This window comes from Aythya ferina (assembly GCF_964211825.1).
Source record: "Aythya ferina genome assembly, chromosome: 3".
Classification (NCBI taxonomy): Eukaryota; Metazoa; Chordata; class Aves; order Anseriformes; family Anatidae; genus Aythya; species Aythya ferina.
Genome location: NC_140298.1, coordinates 87,362,536 through 87,388,430, shown reverse-complemented (window position 1 = coordinate 87,388,430; position 25,895 = coordinate 87,362,536). Strand labels below are relative to the sequence as shown.

General features: G+C 38.3%; 1 protein-coding gene across 1 annotated transcript in view; it reads left to right on the top strand.

Annotated features, from left to right (window-relative positions):
• The window catches only part of CD109 (CD109 molecule), an 80,788-nt gene extending 63,735 nt beyond the window's left edge, over positions 1-17,053 (top strand). Inside the window, exons 30-33 of the mRNA XM_084514911.1 lie at positions 5,248-5,384; positions 9,117-9,273; positions 9,685-9,787; positions 12,429-17,053. Of these exons, the coding sequence (XP_084371037.1) occupies positions 5,248-5,384; positions 9,117-9,273; positions 9,685-9,787; positions 12,429-12,619 (588 nt within the window). The 3' untranslated portion in view covers positions 12,620-17,053. The remainder of the gene's footprint in view (positions 1-5,247; positions 5,385-9,116; positions 9,274-9,684; positions 9,788-12,428) is intronic.
• The last annotated feature ends 8,842 nt before the right edge of the window (positions 17,054-25,895 follow it).

Genomic DNA, 25,895 nt, shown 5'->3' with positions numbered 1-25,895 from the left:
AAGTACACTGATGCCATTTGAATGAGATTTCTCCTTTTCCCAGACACAAGCTAGATCTGGGTTTCATTTAATAAATCAGATAGCATATGACATTGTGATCGCATTTCTTCAGCTGGGTTTCATTGTCTCAGGCCCGCCAAAGTACAGTGGTGAGATTCACTGTTCTGGGATTTGACTTGCTGGCCAAATGTAGCATGTCAAAACAGTAATTCATTTAATTATCAGAAAACACAAGAGTTGGTCCATTAATGGAAAAGGCTGCTTTCCCAACAGAATAGTTTCTTAGAAAAAAAAAAAGCTTTTTGTCTGTGTATATGAGTTGGCAGTGCCTTCACTCTTGACCCTGCAGGATCTCATAAAATGTATTTATAAAAGTGCAACTGCAAAAGCAGACACCGTACTTAGTTTTGTGGTCCTGTTGTCAACAGAATCTCCTAGCTTATCCCTTCATTATGTGAGTATAAACTTGGGATGTCCTAGGGCACTTACCCTGCAAGGGGAAGGAGAGGATGGTTGTAGGGTTAGGGTATATGCAAGGGTCCTAAAAATAAAGGAGTCGAAAAAGTGATCTAGGTGGTCTGCTGAAAGTCTTGGAAGAAATGTCTCTTCACTGTCTGGAGCCACTGTGAACTGAGCTTGGCAAATGCCTCAAAAATGTGGCATGGCCCATGCCTTCTGGGATGAAGGAGGTTGCCACTGAAATCCAAGACTAGCATCAAGGGCAGGTCTGGCAGGCTTGAGGAGGATGGATATGGACAAAGTGAGCAAGATCCCCTTGATCACCTGGTCAGATAGAGAGAGCAGTCTGGAGAGGATCTTACATCTCCCTCTGCTCCATGGCAGGAACTGCTGGCTGGCATCGCTCCTCTCATCCATCCTTTTTCAGAATAAACCTGGACTCGCATGTATGAGAGCTAAACCAGCAGTTCTCACATGGCAGAGGGTAGACATAGTCTGTGTCTTTGGTAGAGGAAGGGAGTGAGAAGAAAACTGAGGATCACCTGTTACTCGTTACTGAAAAGCACTGACTGTTTTTTCCACTCACCATATTTTTACTAGGCTTAGGCAAAGGACTAGATCTTATTCAAAAAAGATACACTGTGAACTAACCAGTCAAAAAGGGATAGGAAAATAATTGGAGACGATTTCATTGAATTCATACCCTGTCAAGCACATTTATGAAGCTAGCTGAACAAAAAATAAAGAGACATTGATTAGAGTAATATAAATGATTAATGTTTTTGAAACCTAATGTTGTTGCTTGGATCAGAGACTGTTACAAGGACTTCTTTCACGCAGAAAATTTCAAATTTCTTTTCTTGGGCCCCTCACCAGGACTGGTTGCAGAGTGACAAGAGTGGATCAATTCTGCATTTAGCTTTGGCAGTCCCTTTTTTTAAAGGGGTTAAGATGAAATGCAGTTGCTTGTTTTGTTGATTTAATGCTAGTTTCTGTTTAATAGCCTTCTGTCCCCAAAATAACAGTGTATAAAGGAGGAGGCTTTAATTAAACTCTGTTGTGAAAAACATTTTCCCTTCATTGTCATGAGAAGTCAGGAAAAGAAAGTCAGACCGTAACAGCAATAACTCACTCCAAGAAAATACTAGCTGATTGACCTGTTCAGTATGTAGTTTCAGACATCCTGCTTTGGCAGTAAGTTCCCATTCATTAGCTTTTTCTGGCAAAAGTTGAAACAACTTTTTTTCTGTGATGACAAATCGCTGAGGTGCTGCCAGCTTGTCTTTTTACCAAATTTTCTGCATGCCTTTAACTGGCAGGCTTCTAAGCTGGCTTTCTCCTTGGTAGTGTCTTCTTCTGCAGAGCAGTTGTATAGATAAATCTTCGCTGTTACACCACTGCTGTTCTGAGTGTCTGTACAGAATTGTCTCTTCACTCACACAGCGTGATAAATTCAGGAATGCTGGGCAGGTTGACAGGAATACAGATATGTGTAGACTGAAAGAAAGAAAGAACATAACTTTCATATCAAGGAGCGAGGGATGTAGTAACAAAAACAAAGATGAGAAATTAAAACTCATCCATTTGCACTGACTTTCTATCCTATAACTTGGACAACCCTCGTCATGCCTTTAAATTTGGACTGACAGTTTTCCTTTTGCTGCCAGAAACTGTTGAAAAGGGAATATAATTTTCCAGAAGCCCTCTTCGCTCCCTTTTCTTTAGCCAAGCAAAGTGCATACTGGGGTCTTGAGAGGGGAATTATTTGAGCCATACTCTGATTATTTTTGTACAAAAACAAAGTTCCCTCTGCCATCTTGATGACTGAGGGAACATGTAATGATTATTTATCTGTGAAAACTGTATGAAAACTTTCATCATCGTTGAAAATCACAGTTCTGTCAAATAAATATCAACTAATCTTTGATAATAAATATTTTCATAGTTTCTTATATTTGATTTTGTCATTCTAGGGTTTTGAAAGTTGAGCTTTCTGATTCATCTCAATGAAGTTCTGAGTCACCAACCTCTTCTCTTGTCCTCTGTCAGAGGTGATGTCCTGTGTGTGTACCATAGCAAAGGGATACTGCAGTTACCATCAACATCACATGGGGTGTTGATCAGTCTAAAGCACCTTAGAATGTCTTCTTAAAGATAAATTTCACTTTTTATGTCTTTTTTGGCTATAAAAACATGAGTACGTTAGAGCGGATGCACTGGGACAACTGGTATTTTTCATTATTTATCCCACAGTGACCAATGAAGGTTATTAGAACAGGGCAAATGTGGAGTGATATTTCACTGGTATACCCTTCTGTCCTTTACCAGTCTGTGTTGTGGGGCCTTCCCAATCCACAGGTCATCTTTGTGCCATCTCTGGCTTGGTAGATTTTTCTTCAATAGATTTTTCTTCCATAAATGCATTACTTTTTGAATCTTTCTAAGTTTTTGACAACCACAGCTTTTTGTAGCTAGTAGTTGTACAGCTAATGGTGTAGTGCATGAAGAAGTGCTACCTTTTCCTCCTCTTGAATCTGCTCCCCATAGTTCATTTATTTGGAGAGTAGGTATAAGAGGAACTGTCTTGGGGCAGAGCAAAGCCCAGTCCTGCCCAATGTTTTGTTTTCCACAATAGCCAGAGATGGATGCTTAGGTGGGAGTGTAAGAACAAGATAATGACATATGTTACCTGATTGTCTTTTCTACCTCTTACCTTGTATTATTTGAGATCTTTGTCTGGAGATAGTTTCTTTAGGCATAGAAAATCTCAGTGGGATTCCATGAAGTTACCTATTTTGCCCTTGAACTCTTGTACAGTTTAACACCTACTGCATCCTGTGGGAAGGAATTCCACAATTTAATCTTGTGTTGCATGAAAAAACTGTTTCCTATTCATCTTTCCCATGATGGTCACTATTCTCTAGACCCTTAACCGTGTCCTTCCAACTTATGGCTGAAGAGTTGTCATGTATTTTACCATCTCTTAAATGGAAATTATTCTCTGCCTTTGATCAGCTTAGTCAAATTTATCTGTGCCTTTTGAAATAATACCATATCTTTCTTGGAGTACAGAAGCTTCACCTTGGCTTTATAGTGTGTCATTATGATGTTCCTAGCCTTTGTTTATTTCTTTTTCAACATTTTATTTGATATTTTTGATGACCGCTGAACACTGAGATGATATTTTCATAGATAAGCAAGTAAGTAGTAAGTAATTGGTTGGAAGCCCATTATGTACATAAAAATTCTTTTATTCTGCAACTCTTTGCAGTAATCCTTATCTTTGCTGCCTCAAATGAATTAGCATGATCAGCAAACTTTACTGCATCAACATTCACCTCGTTTTCTACATCAATTAAAGACAGTGGTCATCCAGCACAGATTGCTTTAGGACTTCACTCCTTTTGTGTACTTGTACCCTCCATTCTCACCTTTTAACAGCCTTTTAACCCTTGGCATCTTCTTTTGTTTTGGTATCTTTGGTTAGTTATCTTCCTAACCAGCTATGTGCCTGCGTAACATCCAGGAACATCCAGGTGGAGCTCTGTCCATGTTTTTTTGCTTAATTAGGGTAACTGATAGCAACAGGTATTCTTAAAAGTGTCACATTTACTTGTGTAATTTCCGCTGTGTTTTCTGATACAGATACTGAGTTTACGTAAAATCTGCTGTTCTGTAGACCTCTAGTACTCTTTTAAGAATTGCTGTCACATTTTTCATCCTCCAGTCTAGTACCAATGCAGTTTTAAAGAACTACTGCAAGTAACAATTCAACTGTTTCTTTACCTCATCAGGTTCAATTCTGTAGGCAGTACAGCCTTTTTTTTTTTTTTTTATACATAATTTTCTGTCATAACTGATAACATGAGAGTTATTTGTTCTTCAATTTCAGCTCCAGCATTTCTGCTTTGGCTGTTGGCAGTGGTAATTTTATAGGTTGTTGAGATAATCAGGCTGTTCCCCAGTTATTCACACCACCTCTAAGAGCTTCTGGTTTTACCAGTCTTCTACCACTGCTTCAAGCATTTTATGCACAATCTATGCTAAAAGAACTGGAAACTCTTTAAACTGTGCTTAATAGATGAACCTGTTTATATTGTTACTGTCCTCTATTGAACATCCTGTCATACTTTCTTACTTGGCTCACTTAACAGAGCTTGGCACTCATTGAGCAGAAAGGGCAAGAGCTCTGTCTTTGAAGCAGAGTGAGTATAGCTTTGTCTTTCCACAGATGAAACAGGTGATGAAACTTCTTAGTGCATAAAAACTACATTATTTCAAGGGTGGAGTGACGTGCTATTCCTCATCTGTTTTGAGTGTATGAATGCTGTGACATGAAAACTGAAGACAAATTCTGTACATATGCTATGTATTTGCTCTTGCTCTTTTATTTCCAGCCTTTTTTTTTTTTTTTTTTAACCCAGTGGGTGTCAGTCTCTGAAGTTTGCCTTCATTCATCCCATTTCATACTGTCAGGAAGTAGCTGCACACATTATAAACCAGCAGAAAGCAACTAGGAAGATAAATTGCCCATTTTCCTAGAGCTACTTTGTGTTTGACTCAGATGTGTCCAGCTAATTGCATTGGTTTTTGGTTTGGGCTGCATAACAAAATGTTCAGAAAATATATCTTTCAGAGATTGCCCTTGGGATCTTGTGTCCAACTGTCAGATACAAGGTCATATATCCTGTCTCATATGATCATACCTCTGGCATTCTACTGTTAGTGTCTTAACTCCATAGATTTGTTTTGCATATGTCCTATAATGTCTCTATATTCAATCCACAGCTCAATGTTATTTACAACACAAAATACGCTGATCAGAAGCTCAGATCTGTGCGAAAACAAGAAGCTTTTGACTTGAATGTTGATGTAAAGGATGACAAAGATGATATGAACCATTTGACCTTGAATGTGTGCACAAGGTAGGTAATTCAATTGGAGCATCTCATGTACCTCTTTGTCTACACAACAGCTGTGTTGCTTAAAATAAGGTAAACTTCCCATATGTTTGCATGAATATACTAGTGTATGGCATTTTAACATACAATTAAAGAGAGTAAAAGAATTACTTTGTAAAGACATTAGTAATTAAACTAAGAAGCAATTTGTAAGGCAATAAATCTAGTGACAGCTGATGGATATGAATAGATCCTTTGTGCAAAATGTTTGCTGGACAGATTTTTTTATTTACTGGCTTGCATAAATATAGTGTCTACCTACATGTTAGAGGTATATGGAAGAATTTGTGTGAAATAAAAGAAAAAACTTAAAAGCTTATTTGGTGCAAGTGCTTCTTAGCTATACTGAGAACCCTGGACAGACTTGAAAATTGAACCTCTGTCTTCCATGTTCTAGTAACAGACTGCGGGAACAGTCCCATAACTTTACCCTTCATGAACAGAATACTTTGCTTTTGATATAGAAGTAGATACCTCCTTTTATAAAAAGAGAAGCAAATTTCTGAAGTGTTAAAAAACATTATGAAATAGAAGTAATCATTCTTTGTTCATCTCTGTTAATAAACTTAGCTTGGAACAGTTTTGACGAGTCAAAATCCATGTCTTTGTAATGTTAACTTCAACTGCAGTTTGTCTTACTGTGCAAGTGTTGTGGTCTTTCATTTATATATATCATGTCTTTATGATTTCAGTAATGTAACTTAATGTGAACATGATTCTAGAGTTGAAAGAGGTGATGATTTTTCTGTACAAAATCATTTTATTCTTTCCCCTAAATAAGGGCTGTGAGGGTGCATCTGGGATGATGCTTCTTGTTCAGTAAACATCTACTAGGAACTGAGTTGAGATTGCTGAAGTATCATCTCAGAGACCATAGAACAGTCACTGGATGCGTTGTACATTGTGAGAAATTGAATCAGCTGAGAATTGGTGACACTGAATAGTCATATTGCATATTCCTAGGTCAGCCAGTCATTAAACCAGGTTGTTTCTTTGACTGCTTTGCTGCCTCCTTTTTACTTGCTGAAAAAGTGCCTATACATGTATCGCAAACAAACACACGAAGATGTTCTTGTGATTTTCTCAGTAGATATATCTTCCTGTCATTAAAGCGCATTTGAGTATTTCACAGAAAACTCTTGAGGACACTATCTCTTTTTACATATGTATTTACATTTTATAATCTTATATTTCTTATTATCTACAAGGATGTTGAGGTGACTACACTCTTTGTATTGAAGGAAATCATCTGTTCCTTGTCAATACTTCTTGAAACACTATTTACTTCTTTTCATCTTATAATGGGTTCCTTATAAATGCAGGATTTGTAAAGTATCACCTGATCAACCAAGTTCATGCTTACATTCCTTTCCTCTATGTCCTCTTATTGTTATTTATTTAAATTTTAAACTTGTTATAGCTAGGACTATTTTCATGCTCTGCACAGCGGAGCTGTGACCGGAGATGGTGCCTCTAGGTGACACCATCACACAAATAATAGCTATAGTGAATATGATGTCAGTGTGGAGAGGATTGATTTAATTTGGAAAATATCCAGCAGGCACAAAGCCAGATCCCTGTTTTTATGTGTTTCTGTTAACCAATTCAGGCATACAGATGGTGGTCAGGGCACTAGAATATATGAGAGCTCTTGAAATAGAATGGGCTTTTTCTCTTGGTTTTCTGTGAAGTATCAACAGCTTTTTAAAGCCTAGCACCAAATCCTGATGTGTAAAGGCTTACATGATGGGTCTGGGATAAACCTGGGATGAGCATTCTGATATTCTAGCTCAGCACTTTGACTCAGGAATACAGATAGGAAGGGACTTATCTCTAGAAGGCTGTAGGATGATGTTTTACTTGCAAAGTGTTCAAAGGATATTGGGAAGATCTAGCAGCATTATAAAAGTACCCCTGGGTGCATACTTGGAACATTAAGATCCATCAGCTCCGTCATGGAAAGTGGAGCAGTGTAAGTGCTACTATTCTGTGTTTCTATTATTTAAACTGAGACTTCACCTCTGGTTGCTTGGCTTGATGCACTAGTCCTCCTCTTCTCCTCAGCCCCATATATAGTATATGCATTAACTATATTAAATTCATGAATCAGTTTACAGCTGGTCCAGTTACAATCTTTACAATGCGACATGGCTTTTTGGTAAAGAAACCAAAGCAGGTAAATGCAAAGACTGCTGAAATCTCAACCAGTTTATCCAGCTGTGAGTATGCATAATCCAGTAACGGAGGCTGCAGCTCTGCAGTTTTTTTTCTCTCCAATCTGCAGGTTATCCCACCTTCTCTCCCTCTCACTCCCCCCCTTAAGTAAGGGAGCCAGACCTTTATCACTTCTAGGGATGTATTATTTCCACTTCCTGGCAATACCATGCTAGTTGGGTTACCTGGTTGTACTTTGGTGGCACCCCAGGTTACCTAAACAGGTTGGGTATTTTTGTCTTCTCTCATTGGTAATTAAGCAGAAATAGTTACATCCAGTTCCAATTCTGTTATTTGTTTTCAATAGCAGCCACTTTGGTGTAGCCCATTATCCAACAGATGGTTTCATTTGTTTCTAATCTCATGCGCCAACTAAAGTCAGCAGTTGTGCTGTATTTCTTTCAAAATCATATCTGTGTTCAATCAACTATCCTGCCAGGCTTAATAGCCTTGCTTTGAAAGAAAGTCTTCCCTTTTTTTTTAAACCATCCAACTCTACAAAGAAATAGTTTTATTCAATTATTTTCAACTACTGTCAGGCCTTCAAAATGAGGGTTGGAGACACTTCTATTCTAGTACAATAGTCATTTACCTGTCATGACAAGGGAGGAAGGGAAGTTTTTCTGCCACCTACTTTATTTAAAGCTGTACAATCTTTTGTAGGTCACGTAAGTGTCACTTGTAGCACCGAACACCATAAATATATTTTGATAGTTCTGGTGTGCGCCATGGTATATGTGGCTTGTTCAACAGAGCAAAGCTTTTAAGTCCAGCATCTGATTCTCAGACTGGAAGAAAATGTAATAATAAGCATTATTTACAAAAATAAAGAAGGAACTCAATTTATTAAATTTCCAGTTTTTCACAAAGTGGATGCATAACACAGCCATGCATTCTAAAACTGTGGTTTTGAGGAACAATCTGATGATGATTTTGTTAATGAAACCATCAGTCTATATCAAGGGCATATGGGAATGTTTGCGAGACTTTTTAGAGACATTTATCTCACTCTCCAAAAATGAATAAAAGTAAAGCAATGCATCCTTGAGTGGAAATATGAATATTTCAGTGCAAGAGTTCCTGTAGTGGTTTCTTAATTATCTCCTTTTCAAATATTCCTTTTCATATGTTTAATCACATTATTTCATATGTATGTGTGATGTAAACATGTACTTCAAGATGCCAGTGCTGTCAATGTTGTCCTAGTGTTGTCCCTCATATCATTTATATACTGTAGTTTTGTCAGTTCTAAGCTTAAATTTTTGTATGTGGCTGAAATTAGGCAGAAAAAATAGAGAAATCCATTCTTATCTCTTTATTGTTAGATATTTTTTTTCTTGATGGCATTTTGTTTGATTTGTTTCTTAAGTATTCTTGAGCATTATTTCTTCTGTTGTTGAGATGTAATAATTAAACAATTTATTTGGAGAGTTTGCTATTGTGTTTCTACTAAAATTTTCTTTGCCTCCATATTTTGAAAAGGTACTTGGGTTCTGGTGCAGCTCCCAGTAGTGGTATGGTCCTCATGGAGGTTGGCTTACTCAGTGGTTTCTCTGTGTCACCGGATTTCGTTCCATTGGACAATACAATTAAGAAGATGGAAGAGGAAAATGGAAAAGTAAACCTATACTTAGACACCGTAAGTTGAAAATAACAGAGAAATGCATTTGCAGTGATGCTAATCTTGACTGCCAATGTTAGATTTTAAAGTCAGAAAGACAGTATGATTGTATTCATCGTGGAAACCAACAACTGCTATCTACATTGAATGAGTTCCATTTTTTAAAAAGAGACTGATGGGATAGGTGCAACACCATTGTAAGGCGTTTCTAGACTGCAAAAATCTTGTAAAATCATTTATACGTAGGTAAATTTTTTAACAAGTCTGTGTTTTGGCCGAAGTAACAACAAGTGAAATAAGTGGTTTTATGTGCATCCTCACTCCAAGTCTTTATAAATGAAGAGAACTGCCAATGAGTTAGAAGTTCTTATCTCTTCCATGAACCACCATCAGCAGGGTTCTCAGGATGTTTCTCTTCTGTTTTTCTAGCTAAATGAAACACAGGTTTGTGTGGATATTCCGGCTGTGAGAGACTTCAAAGTGGCAAATATCCAAGATGCTTCAGTGACTATAATGGATTACTATGAACCTAGTAAGTGTCAGTCATTCCAAATGGATCTTAGTGATTCAGAAGCTAAAAATATAACGTTTCTTTTCATGGAAATGGGACAAATTTTAGTGAATAGAAAGCCACATTGCACTGCAATTTACATTTTCCATTGAACTGCAACATTTTTGATGTTGACACACCAAGTTTTCTAACAAACAGTTGTGTTTTCCTGTATACATTTTGCTGTTCTCATGGGTTGGTTCCATAGATGGTGTGAATTGTCATAACTTAATTGTCAGCTGGTATAAATTGTTTTCAGTATGGTTCTCAATGTGTTCCGCAAACTACCAAAATGAAGCAGGAACTTCACTGCGGTTCACTTACCAAGTTAATGATTATCTTTCAAGTAGCTTTTGCATCTGTTTCTTGTTTAATCAGAGAGCCCTTCACTGGAGAAAAAGTCAGTGTTTTGTTTTCTATAGTTATGTAAAAAAAGAAGTACATGGGAAAAACAATTTCAATTTTATTTTTATTTTTTATTTTTTAAATAGTGTGTATTTTAGAGAAAGGCAGAAACGTACAAAGTGAGAAGCAAAGAAAGATCACAGGCTGCAGGAGAAGACATTAGAGAGGTTTTCATTATACCAGACAGCTGAAACATTATTAATGATTTGGGCTTGGTTTGAGATAAGGAATTAAAAAGTTGTATGAGCAATTTTCTCCATGTTGATCTGTTTTAGCATAGGACAAAAGACAACCAAATACAAATGTGTACTGCTTTAGCTGAGTAAAAATCACATTTCTTCTATTTAGGCTGAAATGTTTATTCAATCCCAGGAGTTTAAACTAAAATAGAAAATTAAAGGATGTAGCTAAAATACCCACTAACCTAGAGCATGTTTTAAGTCCTAGTGGCTTAACAACTTGGAGCAATTTTTATTTAAGGCAAACACATAACACTTGGAATCTATGGCCAAAACAAATTTCCACATGCTTCAGTGATTAGGAGAAGAGCTGAGGACCTACTCTTTTATAAGAGTACTGGCTAATGAATATGTGTACAAAAAGTATGTATAAATGCATATGTATAAATACTGTTATTCAATTTAAATCTATTTAGAATCCACAAATTTTCAATGAATAAATAAATATTCATTTAAAGATAAGGATGAGTATCCTTAATGAGTAAAATTATATAACAATCAGTGCTGCAGTAAAAGGCTTTAGCTCCAAGAAAAAGGTTGCTTCAAATATTATTTTACAAGATTTCACTCCTTTTACCATGTAGCATAGACATATTTTTGGTCAACATGTAAACACATGTTGATACAGGGGTGTGCTTTTATTTTATTCTGTTAATTTCTATCAGTTCCGTAGCTGGTGAACCATGCTGCAGGTGTGTATTTTATGTGATGGTTACAGGCAGAGTCACATCTGATTTCATTGCTTCATATTCAGAGCTAGGAGATGTCTAAAAAGTCCATACGCTCTGGCATTTGTCAAAAAAGGCATGTCTCCATGGTAGATATTACAACCAGCATAGGTGTGAGGACTGGCTTGGGTACCAGTATAGTGGTGCCAGCAGTGAGCTCTGCCAGGGTTAATATGCACAGCTATTCAGCACATTCAAATGACTGTGCTACTACTTTTACCTGATTTTGTTCACAGCTTGTTGGGTGTCACTATTTAGTAAGGGTTTGGCCCTTTAAGGATATCTTTTATTTTTTACTATCTGATGCTTGAAACTGATTATTGGCTCATTAAAAAAATAAAAATGCAGTGTCTCTAGTTGGAATGAAAATCTTCAAACCACAAGCAAATGAAACTTTGCAAAAGCTTGTTCTGTAAGCAATTAACATACATTGATGTTTTTGAAATGAGCATGGCTTTCCAGGCTTCTAGTCCATTTGGCTCTGTAGCAACCCTTCAGGAAACTGGGGAGCAAAATGCAGGAGCAAGAGCTAGGTGAGGTAGGTAATCCCAGAGTCAGGAAGCTGAAGCTCTCAGACGTAATAGTGAGAACAAGACTCAGTTATGAGAGACTGATATCTTACATGTGAGAGCCAGTAACCTGCTAGGGAAAACATCATAATTCCTTTATTATGGGGGCTCCCGAGTCGGTAGGGGCAAAATTCGCTCTAAAACATTTGATCAGGTTTTCTGAACAGTTTGGGACTCACTGTTTAGATTTGAGTCTATGACTGCAGGTCTTTCATTTGAGTATTTCTCAGTATACTTGTCTGAGTGTATTGAAAATGTTTGATGCTTTGTGAAAGGAACAGATATTAATTTCCAGGCTTAAACACCCACTCTAAGAAGGATTTTGTAGTGTATGACAAGGTCTGCATTAGAGTTTAGTGCATCCTTTAAAAAGGCTTTCTTTGTGAAGCTAATCTGATAAAAATCTTTCCAAGATACGTGGATGTAGGTTACTGTGTGTGTATATTTAAATCAAGATCTACACCCTGAATGTGGCCAATGGTTAAAGGCATAATTCTCTGTCTGCAGATGGGACTCTATTAGAAACCACATAGCATTTCAGAAATTTGGTTCATTATGAGTACTTATTTCAGGAAGGATGAGCAGTCAGTCTCAAACTCCTTTTAAACTAAGTTGTGAATTTCCGTTTGTTGGACAGTCTTCAGAAGTTCATTAACTTATGTTAATTATCCTTTCTAAACAGGGAGAAGAGCAGTGAGAAGCTACAATTCAGAAGTAATGCAACGTATAACCCCTTGTGACTTGTGTCAAAGTGACTGCAGCCTTTGCCACCAATCTGGTTCTCTAGCCTTGCTTCAGCACTCTTCCTTGGCTTCCTTGTTCTGTGTGCTGTTTGTCCTTCATGTAAACTTGCTGTGCAGTTGGGTACTCTAAGAAGAAACAGATTGTTTCACATCTAACATTTCCATAAATTAGCCAAAGAAAATTTTATGTTCAGATACCAGCCCATCTTCAGTGATTAGTGACCTAACTCCTGCTGTGTTCAGGGAGAGCAGGGCTGGCCCATATGGTAAATTTCTGGCTGTGCCAGAAAATTTCTTTAAGCGTCTGCTGGAAAAAACTTTCCAAGTGTTAGTTTCATACTGAAGTTATTTTCTGAAGAAGCACAGTTACCAAGAAAGCAGTCTGAGAAAATGCAAACCTTGCTCCATGTTCCTGCTCCCTTTTACCTTAGCGTTTTTGCATATTTTTTTAGGGGTGTATGTTAATTTACAGTGCTTTTCTGAAAAACTGTCTCCTCTTCCTTTACGATGTTGGTAAGCAGAGTGCTGGGAGCTTGCATTGTTCTGTTCTGCAGACATGACACTTAACACTAATACTGAGTTTCTCTGTGCTCTCATGGGGAATAATATGAAAAATAAAAGAAGCTTGCTTCAGAGCAGATTCAAGAGCCAAAAAATGCTGCATTTACAAACTGCTGAACACTCCAGAAAATTGTCAGTCTTTTTTTTAATCATTGCAAAGAAGCCAGGTGGATTTTTTGCCAATTCATAAGTTAATCATGTTTGAAAATAATGCCTCCGGATGTTTTCATGGATTTTACTCTGGAAGTCTTTACTGTAAATTCATTGAAGATGGAATATAAGTTTGAGACAGTGGTTTTTTTTTTTTTTTTTTTTTTTTTTCTCTTTTTTTTTTTTTTTTCCCCCAGGGTTATTCAGAAAGAAACCTAATTCTCTTTCCATGTGAGAATATTGGTGTCCCCTAGTATATTTATGGTCAGTGAGATGACAGTTTTAAGATTTTTTTCTAGAAATGTCACTCTGGGAGATCATTTAGGTCTTGCATTTTGCCTTATCATCTTGTTAACAACTTAAGTGCCATAACTCTTCAAGAGCTGTTCATTGTTCTTTGTGACATATCAACTCAGTGCCATCTGTGGGTGCAAGTCCTGGTTTTGTAGGCAGGGAGGCTTTTAGTAGCTGTGGGCTCCACACACATCCTGTGTTCAGCAGAACACATAATTGACTCATTTAAGCATATCCTCATATGTTTAAGTGCCTTGCTAGAGTGGGAGGGAGGAAGAGGGATGATGAGGTCTTCCTGGAGCAGCAGACATTTACAGCCCAACTGGCTGTTTGCACGTGGGGAAAATTAAATGTCTGTATGAATGTGGAAACGTGTAAGCTTGGGAGCTCTTCCCTCTTCCCTCTTGCACCAGCATCTTTCTCAGTGAACCTCTTCACTGTTGAGCAGCCCACATATCCTTTCTGAACACTGCTTGTGGTATTTAATGCTTACTTCTTTTTGATAAGGAAGCTGATAACATTCTGACTTATTAAAATGAAATTAATTGTTGTTATGCTGACTAACAGAAATTTTCAGGCTATTGATTCCCTTCCTTTTGTACCTTTTTGAGACGGAGTGTGTATATGTACACATTGAATTACATGTCAGTCACTTTCCTTGAGCAATTTCTAATTTTTATTCATTTTTTTGCTACTGCTTAAAATGTATATTTTTGTATTTTATGCTTATGTGTATTTTTGTTCAGAAAAGGAAATTAGTTCATGGTAGCATGGAAAAGGGCAGAATTTCTTGAACTGGGTGCTTTCTTAATATGAGATACTGGTTTTTAACTACAAAACTAGTTTAGGTGGAATTATTTGTTTTACTTTACCTGTATTTAGAATTTACAATATTTTTCAGAAACTTGGGATTCTGTTCAGTCTCTCTGGCAGAGCTGAGGCCTAATTCTTTGTAGCCAATTAGTGCTTTTCACTTGTCTTTGGTGCACATTGCATCTAGCCCTTTGAGTGGTTGTTTAGTGCCTTAACATGAGTTCCCATGCTGCTGTGACCTACACAAAATGATATAGTATGTATTGAAATCCAAAGCACTACTTAGTCAACAGACTGCAGAATATGACCCTCTGTAAGTCATGCCCTTGGTTATAGGGGTCCAAGATGCAAAAATGAAATATATCCTTGTGTCTCAAATCCTTTACTCATAGATGGGAGCATAGACTGAATGGTGCCAAGTGTAGTTTACCGAAAAACATTCACACTCTAAACTCGGATTGTTTTGCTGTGGGTTTTATTTCTTGATGAAATATAAAAGCAGATCTTTTGCCTTTGGGGACAGCAGCCTTGACATGTCATTTGCCTCCATTTGCTGTCATTTCAAGAACATGAAGCTCATATACTTTCAGCTCTACTATATGTAGAGTTTTAAAGAGGGACATTCATGTCTGATTAATGTTATGATAGAGGTTTATTTTCTACTGGAGACATACTAGAGATAACCCACTCCTTTGCAGTAGATGGTAGGAATAAATTCATAGTTTTATTTTGCAGGCGGTCCCAGTTTCCCAAATACCCTGTGGAGAAATGGACTCAAACTGCTCAGCCTAATTTCAGACAGAGCAGCTTTTATTAGTATTCCCTTACATTTGTTTTTGAGACAAACAACACATGTTTTTAAATGGCTCTTGGCTGCCTTGCCTACCCTACTAAGAAGCATCAGTCATAATGCACCATGTCACGGAAATTGTCAGTCAGTGAACAAACATCCTTTTTTATTTTGTTTTCTCTACTGTAGTATATCACTACAGACATCCAAATGCCTCTGTTCTTAAGTTATTTTAAAGGTACCATGTACAGCATATGACTTTAGACAAATGTTTACATCAGGTGGCCTTAACTTCCCAACGCTGTTGCCTTGAAAGATGCCTTCAGTCACTTTGTAGCAATGACTATTGCCTTGAATGAGTTGCAGAGGATTTTGTATTGTGTAGTGTGTATTGGCAGTGAAGGGATCAGAGTAAAAGTAATACCATGTTGCACAGTGACTCTTTTGTTTTCCTCATTGTTGTGTAGGAACCTGTTCACAAATGTTCAGCATATGTATTTATTCTGTTACTCTATAGAGCAAGTGCTTGATGTTAGAGGGATCATGCTCCCACTGAAGTTACTGGTAAATCTTTTAGCAAAAAAAACTTTAGGAAATCTTTGAACAAGGTCTTTAAGAAGCTTTATAGTGGTGCTAAAAGCAGTCGGGAAAAGGTATTTTGTGCTGGAGTCTTCCTTTTGCATTGCATGAACATTCTTGTGTGGTTGCTCTTTGAAGTCCAAGTATTCTTTGGTACTTCGTGTCCTTTTCAGCTTCATGCTATCAACAGATAGTCTGTGCAGGTCCATTAACATCTTATTAAATCACTGAGAAATAATCATTTATTTCGGACTGGCTTTAAAACAAAACCTTAATTCTTTTTAAAGGTTTATAAAGATTTTTAAATCTTCGCACTCCACGTTCTGCCTTCACTGTCATCCATGATCTTAGCTGAGTTTTCTCTACAGATTTCTTTATGTGTGTCATCTAGAAACCTGTGCAGAATGCTGCTGTACATAACAGGAAGTGCTCATGCTGTGATGAGTGCTGCCTAAAATGGGTTTACAGCACCTTAGAGTTTGCAGTTTTGCATGCTGGGCCAGCTCGACGTCTGTTTTGGTTCCTGGCGTGGCACCTTCATGCCCCTATTTACTTCAAAAGCAAGAGCTTGCTGGCTTGTGCACATCAGTGGCATATGATAAAAGAGAAAATTGGCTGGACTGGTACAGAAAAAATTGAAGAGCCAAAGTCCATTGCCTCTCTTTTGGCTTGAAAGTCACTTTTGAAAATCAGACCTGGGATTCTAAAATTGTTTTTAGTAAGTTTTCAGAATAATATCCTAGCAATGTTTCTCCAAATGTGTTCAAGTTGGTGTGGATTTTGACAGTACTTGGTTCAAGCAGATTTATGTTAAAGCATATGTATATACATGTCCATTATACCGGCTCCAATGTACTACAGTGTGCAATGTATGTGCAATTAAAAGCATACAGGATTTTCAAGAAGTGCCCAGTAATGTTGTATGATGTTCTGTTTTTTCAGGAAAAGATTATATTTGGAAAGCAACTGGTGCCTAATGGAATCATTTCGATATCTCAAACACTAACCAAAGAGAACAAAATCACCCACTTTATTCTTTTTTTTTTTTTTTTTTGTAATGGTCAATATTTTTCTGTTTTCTGTTATAGCCTTTCTTTTTCTCCCATAAATTTGTATGCAGTGAACCAGCTTTATCTGTTTAGTGCTCCAAATATCTAGGAGACTTTAAATTTTATCACTAGTAATTTATAGATAAAACTGTAACAGCAATTTTGTGATCAGGCCTTTTGAGTTTTTATTAGATTCCCCTTCCCCCATGTCAAAATAAATTTGACTTCACTATTGTTTCTTATTCAATTTATTATATTTTTGTGTGCCACTTGAAAATATCATTGCACTAATGCTATTTTACGCAATAAAGTCTGACATTGTGCTGTATTGGATCAACCCAGTGTTTATTTTTCCTAGTGGGTAGCTCTTTCTTTTTAGATGTGTATGAATGGCGTTTGTATATGGGCTACATTTGAGTCTCCAGAACTCCAGTGCTAAGATTTCTCATTAGTTTCACACGATGCATTTTATTTCTGTATTTTGTAGTGGTTACCCTAAAGCTTCATCAGCTTTGCTTGAATCTTAAGGTGTTATATTTAATTTTTTTTTTGGTGATTTTTAATATTGTTAGTTTGGGTGGGATACTAATATAAGGAAGACAATATAAAAATGCTGGCTCATATAAGCAGATGTAATGAACCAAACATTAGCTGGGTATTACATCTCTAGTTTTTTCATGAAAGGCCTTAAGCAATTTGAACTAAACTTCTTGTCTGCCTTGAGATGGTCAGAAATGCACTTAGAACTAGATTAGGATCATCATACATACATGTATTTTCACTTTTGATCAAATCATAAACGGTAGGAAAAGAATGCTTTCATGAGCTGTTTTGATCAAATGACAGTGAACTAACATGTTGGCTGTGCAAATTGCTTCTTTTTAAATAATTGAACAAATATTATGGAATTGGACTGATTCACAGGATCTTGAAAAATTGTCATTGATTAATTTTTATTCAAATAAAGTTTGCAATAGCTATTTTAAAATTTTATTAAAGATGAATTTTAGTAATAATGTCTAGTGTTTCCTTGTTTAACGATTCAGTCATCTGTAGGAGATGGCAATTTCTGTACTGTGTATGACTGCCCATCCTCAGCACTTCTTACACATTGCCTCAACTGTATTTTAATGCTTCTAAGTTGAAGTGCTGCAGTGATGATTTCCATGGTCAGGCCTTGGAACATGACCTTGCAGATCATTGTTTGGTACTTTTCAGGCTGAGGCACTGTGTTATCATAACATGTTTTATTCAACATGGAGTCATCGTGATACTTCAATTATTTCTCAGTGGTCTTGGTAATCTGGAGAGGTCACAGTTGACTGGAAGCTGGCAAATGCCCCAGTTTTCAAGAACAGGAGAAAAAAAAGACCCTGGTAATTAAAGGCCTGTCAGTGCCTCACTTCACTGCCTGGAAAAATTGTGGAGACAGCCAACAGCATCCTGGGCTGCATCAACAGAGGAGTGACCAGCAGGTCGAGGGAGGGGATAATCCCCATCTGCTCTTGTGAGGCCCCACCTGGAGTGCTGCATCCAGGTCTGGGCCCCCCAGCACAAGATGGATGTGGGGCTGTTATAGCAAGTCCAGAGGAGGACAATGAAGATGATGAGAGGGCTGAAGTACTTCTACGAAGAAAGGCTGAGAGACCTGGGGTTGTTCAGCTTGGAGAAGAGAAGCCCTTGAGTCCTTTTCACCATATTTTCTTCCCCTTTTCATGTTTTATGTTTTCATAAAGTACTTGGATGCAGAACTTGAAGGTATACTAAGTCTGTGGATGACATTAAATTGTTTACTCCACAATGGGTAGAGTTCTTGCAGAGGGATCTTGACAAGTTAGAGGGCCGGGCAATCACCCACCACATGAAATTTAACAAGAGCAAGTGTTGGATTCTGCACCTAGGATGTAGCAACCCTGGATATACATGTATGTAATGGCTGGGAGACAAGAGGCTAGAGAACAGCCCTTCTGAAAGGGGCCTGGTGGTTTTGGTTGATGGCAAATTGGAATTTAAGTCAGCAATGTACTCTGGCAACAAAAAGGGCCAACAGTACCCTGTAGTGCATCAAGCACAGCATTGTAAGCTGGTCGGGGGAAGGGGTTATCCTGCTCTGCTAGTGTGGCCTCACCTTGAGTACTGCGTGCAGTTTTGGGTGCCACAATATAAAGACATAAAAACTACTAGAGAGTGTCCAGAAGAGGGCTACAAACATGGTGAAAGGTATAAAGGGCAAGACATACAAGAAGTGGCTGAGGTCCCTTGGTTTGCTCAGCCCCGAGCAGAGCAGGCTGAGGGGAGGCCTCATGGCGGCCTGCAGCTCCCTCACGAGGGGAGCAGAGGGGCAGGTGCTGAGCTCTGCTCTCTGGGGACAGCGACAGGACCCGAGGGGACGGCATGGAGCTGGGACAGGGGAGGGTCAGGCTGGGGATTAGGGAAAGGTTCTGCATCCTGAGTGTGATCGGGCACTGGGACAGGCTCCCCTAGGGCAATGCTGATGGCACCAAGCCTACTGAGTTCAAGAAGTGTTTGGACAACACTCTCAGACATATGGTCTGATTTTGGGTGGTCCCATGCAGAGCCAGGAGTTGGACTCGATGATCCTTGTGGGTCCCTTCCAACTCAGGATATTCTATGATTCTGTGATTCTAAGTTAGTGGAAGCTTGTCATTAATTTCAGCAGAAATAATATACATAACATGATGTGATGAACTCTATTCTGGCAGGCCTCTTGTGCTCATGAAGAACCTCGGGGACTCTATTCTTTCCTGTAACAGGAGCAATCCTTTCAGGTACAGAGCTAAAGGCTGCTTGGGGGCTGAAGTGGCAGTTAAAAGAGCTCCTAGAAGTCTTTATGCCAAAAGACTTCATAAAATAATAATTGAATTAATGTTCAGATTATTTTTCACATGAATTGCTATTTTAGCTGTCATTCTTGACGCTTTAGAAGTTTAGTGTCCATAACTCTTCGTTTTCCTAATTCTCCTCATAGTTTTCTCACTGTTCCTTCAGCTTGCCCTTGGAAGAGCTTCAGGATCCATTTCAGCTTCTAGTTCAGGTTCTGCTTAGCCTTGCTCATCTCTTTTACCCCGACCTCTGTCTTGCAAATGAGCTCAGCAACCCTTCCTCTCCTGAAGTCTCACAAATCTACTTTTTCCTTCAGAGCTGTTGTTGCCTGTCAAGACTAAAATCCTTTTCAGTCTCATTTATGGATGAATAGCTGCAGTCCAGCTGGAGAACAGTCACTAGTGATTTACCTCAGGGGTCAATACTGGGGCAAGTACTTTTTAACTTCTTAATTAATGACCTGGATGATGAGACTGAGTGCACCTTCACCAAGGCTGCAGATGACAGAAAACTTGGAGTAGTGTTTGCTAGACCAGATGGGTGTGCTGCAATCCAGAGGACCTGAAAAGGCTGAAGAAACAACATGTGCAGGGGGACGCTATGAAGTTCAACAAAGGAAACGTGCCAAGTCCTGCCACAGGGGAGGAATAACCCCAGCACCAGCACAGGTTGGGGGCCAACGGGCTTGAAAGCCGCTTGGCAGAAAAAGTTCTTGTTCTTGTTCTGTCCCAGCTTGTCTTGGTGGGCAAGTTTAACATAAGCCAATAATTTACCCTTGCAGCAAAGAAGACCAATGATGTCCTGGGCTGTGTGAGGCAGACCGTTGCCAGCAGCTCAAGGGACGTGATCCTTGTCCTCTTCTCACCACGGGTGAGATGCATCTGGAATGCTGGGTCCAGTTCTGTGGACTGACTGGGGATTGGGATACACAGTCTCCTGAAGTCCCTTTCAACCTCAATCATTCTTTGAAAAGACTACTGAATTTGGTAAAGCACTCCACTATATTTTTTTTTCTGTGTGACTGAGGATCTTATCACAATTCTGGATGTCACATAGGTCTCTAACCTGTGCATTGCATTTGTGTTGGGATTCTGTAGGTTCCTACACACTGTTATTTTAACTTTCTGCAATCTTGTTCTCAAATGTCTAAGACTGTCTTTTCTATCTGTCTTCATAGCTGTATCTTTCCTTCTCTCATTAGTAACATTTTAAACTGGTTTTAACAAATCAAGCATATACCTTGTATATTCATCTACAATACCATCACATATAATCCCTAGTTGTTCACTTTCTGCATCCCATTCATCTCCTTTCACTGCATCACATACATGGTGCTCAGCATCTCTTACTCCCACCCGAGAATAAATGCATGACTTATCTCCACCTTGTTGATCAAACCCTATTAGTATGATGACTCATGCCTTTGATTGCCTCCTGCTGCTTTCTAACTTTTCAAGCAAGTGCCATGCTTTACATGCTTTCATATGTTCTTATTAAGCTGTATTCCTGCTTTCCTGCTGTGGTGAGTTGACATCTGCCAGAAACTAAGCCACTCAGTCACTCCCTACATCAAAAGGGATGGGGAAGAGAATAGGGATGGCAATTTATTTTGATAGAATCTGAAATACCTTGGTTGTAAAGATCAAGAATCCACTGAATTAATATTACTGTATTAACTTTGGAGAAAAATTAAGATTTATCATTTGTTTTTTCACCTAGAGCACTCCATACAGTCCCCAGACCTTGCAGAAAATACACATATTTCCAGATGGCAGCAGATGATAAAAGATATGGAGTGTTCAGTCTTGTTCCTTGCTTTTTCTCCCATATGTGTAACTGCTTTAAGAGCTGCAGGTTTGTGGGTTTATGTGTTTTGCCCAATATGAGAAGATAATAAAGCAATAAAAATACTCTGCTTAATCTTATTGCCATGTGTTTTAGTTGTGTGTTCTTATCCTTAACTCATAACTTATGCTGATGTTTCTTCCCACAGTGGAAGATGCTTTCATGGTTTTTCTGTTTTCTAAAAATATTTTCCCTCAGACTCAAGAGAACATTTGTATTTACAATATTTTTCTAGAATTTCAGTGCCAAATGTCTGCCATTTGTGCTTGTTCCTTTTCTGCCTCCTTTCCCCTCCATTACAGGACTGAGGGGTGGTAATCTTTAATGGCAAGGAGAACTGCAGCAGACAGTGACTGTTGAATGTAGGTAATGTACATTTTCACAGAATCACAGAATCACAGAATGTCTAGGTTGGAAGAGACCTCAAGATCATCGAGTCCAACCTCTGACCTAATGCTAACAGTTTCCACTAAACCATATCCCTAAGCTCTACATCTAAACGTCTTTTAAAGACTTCCAGGGATGGTGACTCCACCACTTCCCTGGGCAGCCTTTTCCAATGTCTAAAATGTCTAAGTTTTCTAATGCTATAAAATGATGGATGCTGTTTGCAGGCTTTGCTTGCTCTGCAAATGATCCTTTTCTTGTTTTCCCTTTGATTCTTTTCATTTTGAGTTTACTCCTCGTCACTAGCATTCTGCTACCATTCCAGTAAACACAGTTGTGAGTGGGGACAGGACTGTGTGCTTGGTAGGCTAAATGAGGAGACAAATCTTCCTGTACCATCTAAGTAAATGATGGAAGAAGATAGTCTTCCTAGAAGGGTTAGTCAGAGTATCTACATCATCTCCTGTTTGGATCATGCTCCCAAAAGCTTTATTTATTTACTTATTTAATTCTTCTGCTACATGTAGCCCAAGAAGATCAGCATCCTAGTGAAAGTGTCTTAGCCATCAGGCTCAAGTTAGTGAGAGAGATGAGATGTACCTGTAAAGGGAAGAAAGGCTCAGTTAAGGAGAAGTTAATACCTCATGCATCAGAGTGTAAGCTAGCTTGAACTGTAAGAGTTGAGGAATAAATTTGGTACAGGGTAGACTATTATGCATCTAGACTTTCATACCTTTCTTTGGAAGTGTCCTCTACAGGTTTCACTAATGGGGCTGGATGTGTTTCTGCTGTTATTCACTACAAAGCAAACCCTACACCCTTCTGATGCATAGACATCCAGATGAAACTGGCACTTGCTTATCATGCTTTTCTGGGCTTTGAAAGCCTTAAAAAAAGTGACAGTGGAGGAAGTATTATGAAGACCTGGGAGGGCTTTTGAAACCCCAGAGGGAAAGTTATATTAAGTCAAGTTTCACAGAGTCATATTTGAAAAGCTAGAAAGCAGCCTTTTTATATTCATAAGCATCAATAGCCTAGGAGAGACTACCAGCACTCCAGAAGGTAGCATTCAAGCTGACCTAGACAAAAGGCAGAAATCCTACCTAAAAACAAAGATAAGAATAGAGATCTGTCCTCAGGAAAGGTGGAATTCAGCTGCACAGATCCAGACAGGGGAATGACTAATGAGGTAGACATTCAACAGAAGAAAAGCCAGGATGCAAAGGGATCATCTACTGAAAATAGGCCAAGCTATTGTGTTTGACAGCATTTGTCAAGCTATTGCACAAGAAGCAAACATGCTGAGTGGTGTCAACAGGAGTGCTGTCTGTAAAGCCATGCTTTCTGCAGCCAGAGTGGCTGTCCCTGCCTGGGTGCAGTGCTCTGGTAACAAGGGGATGCTCATGAGAAAGGCAGACAGACTGGTCAGGGACCTTGTAGATGAAAGGGTTAAAAAAAGCAGTGGTTTAACCTCCAGCAGAGACAGTGGTGGTTAATAGGAAAAGTTTTCAAGTATGGGGAAAGCTGCTGGAAAGAAGTCGTGTTTCATTCCCACTGTAATAGTAAAAGTAGTAAGGAGATTTAAATGGCAAGAGGGAGCATTTAGTGTGGATGTTGATAAAAAAGGTTTAAAGTATCTTGAAGACTTAAGTTTTTGAAAATAGCTTGTAGGCTCAAAAATAATATAACAGGAACCAAAAATATGAAATCTAACAGTTGTAGCTGAACAACTGAGAGAATTCAAAGCCTGGTAAAGCGGCTAGGTACAAATGACCTAGAAACACATAGTGAACCAGGAGAATATCAAAGGCTTATGTGAGACGATGTGGGGGTTCACAAAGGAGCTGTTGTAAATCCTGCCTGGGGCATGGGCATGGTTTCTCCATGTCCCTGACACAATTATTTATGTGGGTTCAGAAATCTATTGCTGGCTCTACTTCCATAAGGCCATAGCAAGCAGTTGAGTAAACAGTTGCAGAGCAAAACAGGCTTATTTAGATACAAAACTTGCTTTGTGTTTATATTCCTACTAGCAATTTACATTTTAGTTTTTGCCTTGTATTTTATGTACTGTTTGTTGCATTTGGAATCCCTTTTTATTTTCTTCATTTGCCTCCAATTTAAGTCTTTGATGAAATCCATACAGCTGATTCCTTTCAAGCTAACTACAAGCATTGCTTTGTAGTTTTATGTTATATATTTTATGTAGTTTTATGCACTATTGTCTGCCATAATCTCTCAGCTGATATATGAAAAGATTAATACACCTAGAAGTGTATCTTCTGGGCCGACACTTTTATTATGGCCATTGAGAATGCAATAAAACTGATTCACTATTCATGAGAGCATGTAAGAAAAGGGGAACCCGCTGAGTTTATTACAATGCATTTCATTATTAGAAGAAATTCATACGCTGTTACAGTTCCAGATGGTTTAAAATTTGCAGGGTGACAGATACCTGCAAGCTGATTTTGTAGCCTGATTGGAGGTATCTGCTGGTGTGGTCTCCATTCCCAGCCAGTTGTATGGAAATTTGAATTTTGGTTCTATCAATAATTGTTTCATTTCAAAATATTTTTGTATTAAATATAAATAATAGACAAGATTGTGTAAGTGTAGCATGAAATGACATTTAATATACATTTTGGGTGTGAATCAAAGCATTAGATTTAACATTTTTGGTTTCAGTATTGATATTACCTCTAAATAAAGCAAACTGGAAAGAAGAGGCATATAGACTACAAATGAATTCCTAAAAAGGTGGCTTTGGTGAAGGCTGCAAAATAAAATGTAGAAGCAACCAGAGTACATTGGACTGAACATTGGGAAACCTGAGTTTAAGTGTAAACATTGTGGTGAACATACCAAGCAGTCCTGAAGGTGTCAGGCAGATGCATGAGTAAGTGGATCAGCAGTGTTGACTTCTTGGGTTTTTTTTCCAACCCATGGGCACCTTTAAAATGTCTGCTGTCACCTGCAGGGGAATGAAACTTGGTGATGCTGGCATTCAGACCTCCGTATCCTGCTGTGGTAGCACATATTTCTCTGACACTAGCAGGGTGTTCATGTCTTGAAACGAGACTTTAGGCACTTCTATTTAGGCAAGAGAGTATTTTAATATGGCTGGAGAGAGGAAAGAGAAATCATATTCTTAATAAAGAAGAATGAAATGATATAAGAAGAGTCCCTTGATCTGACTCACAACAGCCCCCTACCCTTCTCTGGCCACACTTCTGGCTCACATTGATGGACTGTGCTGAATGACATTTTAAGTAAGCAGATAGACATTTCTTTATTCTTTATTTTTCATTTTTTTAACAAATGATAAATGTGTTTTAAATTGCTGGATCAAGGGGCAGGGATAGTAATATATGCACATGTGGAAATAATGTACTGAGAAAGCTCTGTGGTTTCATATGAAGGAAAAAGATAGCAGCCAATTCTAGCTCAGTGGGCAAGTAATTATCCAGCAATCTCTGTACATAGCATTCTAAGTTCAGTGCAAGAACATGCATCAGTAAGGTGCCATATGATTTTTCCTTTATAATCTGCAGTTTGATTTCAGGAATGACCTACGCATCATCACCACGGGGATAATTTAGAGACGAATGAGTTTGCTGAATGTTAAAATTAATGTCTTTTTCCTGTGCATGATCATCAGGTTAGATGTTCACAGACAGCTTAGGGCTATTGTTTATCCCTACTTGGTTCTAATTGCATTTTACCTCCACTCAGAATAATAAAAATATGACAATTTTTATCTTTAACATTAAATAATATTAAGACACTTGTAAGGCATAAGCTTGCCACTGTTCCATAATAAGCTTGCTCCATTTAAAATGGGATGTTACAGTGTTTAGAATTCCTTTCCCTGCCCCATCCACCATGTTTCCAATACACAGACCAACCACAGTCTAAAAGATTTTTATTATGAAATCAAGGAGAAGCAAACCAAAAAAATGGTGTGAATTCTTCATGAGGAAGCACAGTGCATGGTCTCAAAATAGTACTTCTTACTGAAGAAGTATGAGACCATTAACGGTGCAATATAAAGAAAACAAAGCCTAATGTTACCTATCCATCTGTTTCCTGAT